Source organism: Cibotium barometz, chromosome 1, assembly GCF_041138505.1.
Source record: "Cibotium barometz isolate CiBa-2024 chromosome 1, ASM4113850v1, whole genome shotgun sequence".
Taxonomy (NCBI): domain Eukaryota; kingdom Viridiplantae; phylum Streptophyta; class Polypodiopsida; order Cyatheales; family Cibotiaceae; genus Cibotium; species Cibotium barometz.
This window is the reverse complement of record NC_141046.1, coordinates 46718667-46724921: the sequence shown is the minus strand read 5'-3', so window position 1 is coordinate 46724921 and position 6255 is coordinate 46718667. Positions and strand designations below refer to the sequence as shown.

At 44.8% G+C, this 6255-nt stretch overlaps 1 protein-coding gene across 1 annotated transcript; it reads left to right on the top strand.

Moving 5' to 3' along the window:
- Nucleotides 1-972: 972 nt before the first annotated feature.
- Nucleotides 973-5690, top strand: LOC147642078 (pentatricopeptide repeat-containing protein At2g39620-like). The gene is made up of 2 exons (XM_086802646.1): nucleotides 973-1013; nucleotides 1189-5690. The coding sequence occupies exon 2, from the start codon at nucleotides 1204-1206 to the stop codon at nucleotides 4963-4965; it is 3762 nt and encodes a 1253-aa protein (XP_086658772.1). The 5' UTR covers nucleotides 973-1013; nucleotides 1189-1203; the 3' UTR covers nucleotides 4966-5690.
- The last annotated feature ends 565 nt before the right edge of the window (nucleotides 5691-6255 follow it).

The window sequence follows — 6255 nt, the reverse complement described above, 5'->3', positions numbered from 1 at the left end:
CAGGTCTTTCTCATAAAGGGTTTGCCTAGGATGCAGTCTGTCTTTCTCATAAAGGGTCTGCCTAGGATGAGTTTTCCATGTTCGTAAGTTAACTTTAAGGGTTTCATTTCTTTTTCGAATGCAGATGTGGTCTGTGTCCCAATCATGGACCATTCAGGTCTTTCTCATAAAGGGTCTGCCTAGGATGCGGTCTGTTGTGAAAAGTTCATCACCACAAAAGAGTGGCGACGACGGAACTTAGACCAAAAGTCTTGATTCTCAAATTTCACAATAGCCCCATGGATTTTGTTGTGGTCCCATCAGCTAGCAAACTTACTACTATCAAGCTGGTAGTGTGGTTGCCCTTACTTTTCCCAGCGCTGCTTGGTAATGATATTGACTCTAATCCTTCCATCTAAGATGGTGGTGTATTTTATAAGGAGGACGGCATTCATGTCGTCACTTTCAAAGGAGTGACTTAACTTATTCTTTGGTACTTTTGAAAAGGTTTGGTGAACTGCCTCTTCCTTAGCAGATTCGTCCTTATCCGACTCATTTCCTTGTTTGAGAGGCAGAACAAAGAGAGAGAGAGAGAGAGAGAGAGAGAGAGAGAGAGAGAGCCACGACAGAGATGAAGATTTATATAAGAAATTCATCTTTTTTTGTTGTTACTTCTATGAGAAGTTTTTTTAAAATTTTGACCAGTAGCAACTTAGTAAGTTCATTTAAGTTTGGTTTCCTCTTTTTTCGTACCAAGAATATTCTCTATTTATTAATGGATTAAACCCTTTATTTGATCGTATGACCCATAATCAGGCTTGACTTTTGAGGGGCGCCCGTGCTTTTCAAAATTGACAGGTTTGGTGACCAAAAAAACCCAAAAAATTATTTTAGTGCAAATTTTTATTGGAATTTTAAAATTTTGCGGCCACATAAAAATGAGTACGAGACTCAGCCACGGCGAGAATCGATGCAAAGCGCGCGCCCGCCCGCTTGCATACACAGAGAGAGAGAGAGAGAGAGAGGAGAGCAGGGTAAGTGCCTTTCAAATGATTCTGCGTAGTAATTTTTTCTGATTTGTCTGATCATAACTAATACGACCCAATTAAAGGTCATCAACTAGTATATTGATCTCAATATAGCTAGCTTTAACTTAAAGGAAATTTCAAGGAGTTGCATGGACATGGCTAAGGATGTGTGAGGAAGCAGGGTGATGATCACAAGATGAAAGCATGCAGTGGCCACATGTGGTCAATCTCTCCATGCCTTGCTCTGGAGGAGGAGTTGGGCGGACACAAACACAAGTGCATGCCCGTATTAGATTCTACATTACAATTCGATGTACCCTCACCACCACAAGGTCTTGGGCAGAATATCTATTGGAAACAGCTGAGCATAGAGGAGGCATGTGCTGCTTCAATACAAAGTACGATTGTGGTGCCTTTGATTGAGGATTTTATAGACATGTTGAAGAAGTGCAAAAAAGAGAAAAATTTAGGGCATGCCAGGCAAGTTACCCTGCACATTTGCAAAAATGGACTAGATGCTCATGAAGAACTTGGGAATTACCTCGTCCCGTTGTTTGTAGAATGTGGCAGCATGCCGGATGCCCAGCAAGTCTTCCACAGGCTGGCTCAGTGCAATGAGTATTCTTGGACTTCTCTTATGGATGGTTATATTGACTGTGGGGATGCCCATCATGCGTTTGATGTGCTTCAAAATATGCGAGAAGATCGTGTACATCCCAGCAGGTTTACCTTTCTTGCCCTTCTGAGAGCCTGCACTAGGCTGAAATGTGTGGAACGATGCCACGGAATGCACATGGAGATTGCCAAAGGGGGACTTGAAAGAGATCTTTTTGTCGGCAGCACCTTAGTGGATGTGTATGCCAAATGTGGGGCACTTACAGAAGCACAAGATGTGTTCGACAAACTGCCAGCCCGAGATGCAGTTGCTTGGAACACACTGATTGCAGGGTATGCTGAACACGGGTATGGGGAGGAAGCACTTGTCTGTTTGAAACAGATGCAGCAAGAGGGCGTGTTTCCTAGTGTGGTCACGTCCGTTTGCAGTTTGAAAGCTTGTGGCAATGTACGATTCATTGACCAAGGTAGAGAAATACATGGCGAGATTCTTATAAAGGGAGTAGAAAGAGATCCTTATATTTGCAGCACTTTGGTGGATATGTATGCCAAATGTGGGTCACTTGTAGAAGCCCAGGCGGTGTCGGACAAGCTGCTGGTTCGAGATGTAATCACATGGACGGCCCTGATTGAAGGGTATGTTGAACATGGGCTTGCCAAAAATGCATTGAACTGTTTGAAACAGATGCAATTGGAGGATGTGTCTCCAAATAGTGTAACATATGTTTGCATCTTGAAAGCTTGTGGCAGCCTAGCAGCCATAGACATGGGTAAGCAAATACATGCCGAGATTGTAAAAGAAGGATTCGAAACAGATTTTCTGGTTGACAACTCTTTGGTGGATATGTATATCAAATGTGGCTCCCTTGTAGAAGCATATGAGATGTTTGATGATATGCCATTTCAAGACATAGTCTCTTGGAACACCCTAATTGCAGGGCTTTCTGACCATGGGTTTGCTGAGGAAGCACTGAGTTGCTTAGACAAGATGCAACTCATGGCTGTGCAGCCAGATGCTGTCACCTTTATTTGCAGCTTAAAAGCCTGTGGGAGTATAGGAGCCTTAAATAGAGGCCAAGAGTTGCACAGTGAGATTGCCAAAGAGGGATTTGAGAGACTAACTTTTGTTGGGAATACTCTCGTTGATATGTATGCTAAATGCAATTCACTTGTGGAATGCCAGGAAGTGTTTGATGAGCTGCCCGTTCAAGATGCAGTCTCATGGACTGCATTAATTGCAGGGTACATGGAAAACCAATTTGGCAAGGAAGCACTGATTTGTTTGGAAGAGATGCAGGCCGAAGGTGTGCCTCTAAATACTGCTACATTTGTTTGCAGCTTGAAAGCCTGCAGTAGTCTAGGTGCCATAGATGAGGGACGGGAATTGCATGCAGGTGTCGCTAGAGAGGGATTTGAAGGAGATCCTTTTGTTGGAAACACTTTGGTGTATATGTATGCCAAATGCGGATCATGGGTAGAAGCACAGGAAGTGTTTGATGAGCTACCAGTCCAAGATGTAATATCATGGAACTTACTGATAGGAGGGTATGTTGAACATGGGCTTGGGAAGGACGCTTTTGTTTGTTTTGAACAAATGCGGTTGGAAGGTGTGCCAATGAATGCTCTCAGCTTTGTTTGGAGCTTGAAAGCTTGTGGCAGCACCAGAGCCATAGACAAGGCTGAAGAAATGCATTTGGAAATTGTCAAAGTGGGACTTGAAGGAGACTCTTTGATCGGCAACACATTGGTGGACACATTTGCTAAATGTGGTTCACTTGCAAAAGCGTCCGAGGTGTTTGATGGGCTGCAAGTGCGAGATGCAGTATCATGGACTGCATTGATTGCAGGGTATTGGGAGAGCGGGCTGGGCAAGGAAGCATTGAGTTTTCTGGAACAAATGCAGCGAGAGGGAGCATGTCCAGATGCTGTGGTACTCGTTTATAGCTTGAAAGTTTGTGGAGATTTAAAATCCATAGACAAGGGCAAAGCAACACATGCTGATATTACCAAACATGGGTTTGAAAGAGAGTCTTATGTCGGCAATGCACTTGTAGACATGTATGCAAAATGTGGGTTTTTTGCAGACGCATGGAAAGTGTTTGATAGATTTCTGGCTTGTGACGTTCTCTCTTGGAATGCCATTATGTCAGGATATGCTGAACATGAACTTGGTGAGGAGGTACTTCAGTGTTTGGAAGAAATGCAGCTGGATGGCATGTGCCCAAATTCTGCTACATTCCATAACAGCTTGCAGGCGTGCGGGATCGTCAAATGCATGGAGAGGGGTCAAGAACTGCATGTAGAAATTGTCAAGAAGGGACTTGAGAGAGACCCTTTTGTTGGAAACACATTGGTAGATATGTATTCAAAATGTGGCTCACCTGTAGATGCACGGAAAGCACTTGAAAAGCTGCTGGTCAGAGATGTAATCTCATGGACTGCACTGCTTGCAGGCTACGCAGAACACGGGCTTGGTGATGAAGCACTGACCTGTTTAGAACAGATGGCGCTGGAGGGAGTCTCTCCGAATCTAGTCTCATGGAATGCTGCAATTTGTGGCTTTGCAGAGCAAGGAGAAAGTGAGAAAGCTCTCGTACTTTATGCTCAAATGCAAGAGCAAGGTCTGTTACCTGACACAGTGACTTACATTGGCATTTTGAAAGCATGTGGCAATACTGCATCCTTCAAAACTGGAAAGAAGTTTCATGCTCAAATGCATGCTGCCAGAGTACACGAGGCTACTGCTACAGTTTTGTTATCTGCTCTCATTGACATGTATGGCAAATGTGGGAGCATGCAGGATGCTCAGCAGGTGTTTGATACCATGCCTTCAGGGGACCTTGTGAGATGGACTGCATTGATGACAGGATATGCCCGCCATGGGCAGAGTGACATTGTTTTATATTCTTTTCAGAAAATGAAAGATGAAGGTGTGCAGCCAAATGTAGTCACATTTCTTAGCATTCTTACAGTTTGCAGTCATGTGGGGCTTGTGGACGAGGGCAGGAAATACTTTGAGGCTATGAACAAGGAGTATTGCATAGTACCATTCATTAAGCACCACAATTGCATGGTGGATCTTCTTGGCCGTGCAGGTCAACTCGATGAAGCCGAAGCAATAGTGGGGAAGATGCCTTTTCAACCCGATCTTGTGTCATGGAGTACCATGTTGGGTGCTTGTCAGAAATGGGGTAATGTGGAGCTTGGCAGACAGGCCTTCGAAAGTGTGGTAAGGCTGGATGAGAATTGTGATGCTGCATTTGTGTCAATGCTCAATATTTATGCAGATGCTCAAATGTGGGGGGACTATAAGATTTTGGAGGCAATGAGAGTAAATGTGTGAGCAGTGAAGTAGCATATAGAAACATTTGGTTGGATTTTATAGCGAACTGTGGCATCATCTGCCCCTGGCACATCCTGACTGGAGGCAATGGGAGTAGATACGTGAGCAGTGAAGCAGCCATGGAAACATTCGGTTGAATTTTATAGCAAACTGTGGCATCACCTGACCATGAAGTATCCTGATTGCAAGATGCAGGTCCTATAGTGGGTATGTGAGGAGTGAATGCGCTCCCAAGCCTTGAAGAACAGTCTTTGCAGGATAGCCTGAGATGGATATGTGTAGACCTTGGAGCATCTGGATAGGAGTTCTAGCAGGGGCGGAAAGTGCTACACCTGCAGCAGCCTTGAGATCCAGAAGGCATGCTAAAGTCATACCAGTGAACATATATACTAGATGGGCTTCCAACAGGCCAGAGCAAGTGGAGTGCCTGACTATCCACATTTGCAGATACGAGAGACAGCTGCCAAAGTGGGACACTTTGTATTCGTTACAGCCATTTCTGTGGAATCATCCATACTTGGTATTGACCATCCATACTTGGTATGTATGTATGTATTGGACGACCTCAAGTCATGTATACTGCTTTGTCACGTGCATCAGCCATCAGGTGCATGTGTGTGTTGGAATTAGGGTTGCAGGAATGCACACACAACTTCAAGAAGATGAGGAAGCTTGAGCACAACACAGTAGTGTATTATGAGTGCCAAAAATGAAAGATAACAAGCCCTAGAAGATAATGGGCGTATATACAATGCACAGGGGAAAAAACCTCCTAGTGAGGGAAAAAGTGCCCCGGCGGTCCTAAGTGTGTTCACACACATCACTACTATAATATGATAACAAATCCCCCCTGGAGTGATGCGGTGAACAAGAGCTAGCACTCATGTATAGGGAAGTGTCTAGCTATGTGGACGAATCCACAAAAGGGAGTAAGCCCAAAGCTTTGCGAAAAGCTTCGAACTTCTCACGAGGCAGAGCCTTTGTGAAAAGGTCTGCAAGGTTATCCTGTGTTGGCACATAAGCCAAACTGATCTCTCCTGCAGAGAGTCTCTCCCTGACATAATGGTAGTGCACCTCAATGTGCTTCGTACGAGCATGGAACACTGGGTTCCGCGCAACTGCCAATGCGCTCTGACTGTCAGTGAAGATGGTGGTGGCAGATGGCTGCCCAACACCCAAATCAGCCATAAGGCGTCTGAGCCACACACACTCAACCGTAGCTGTGAAAGCTGCCCTGTACTCAGCTTCACAACTAGAAGTGGCCACAGTAGGCTGCTTCTTGCTCAACCA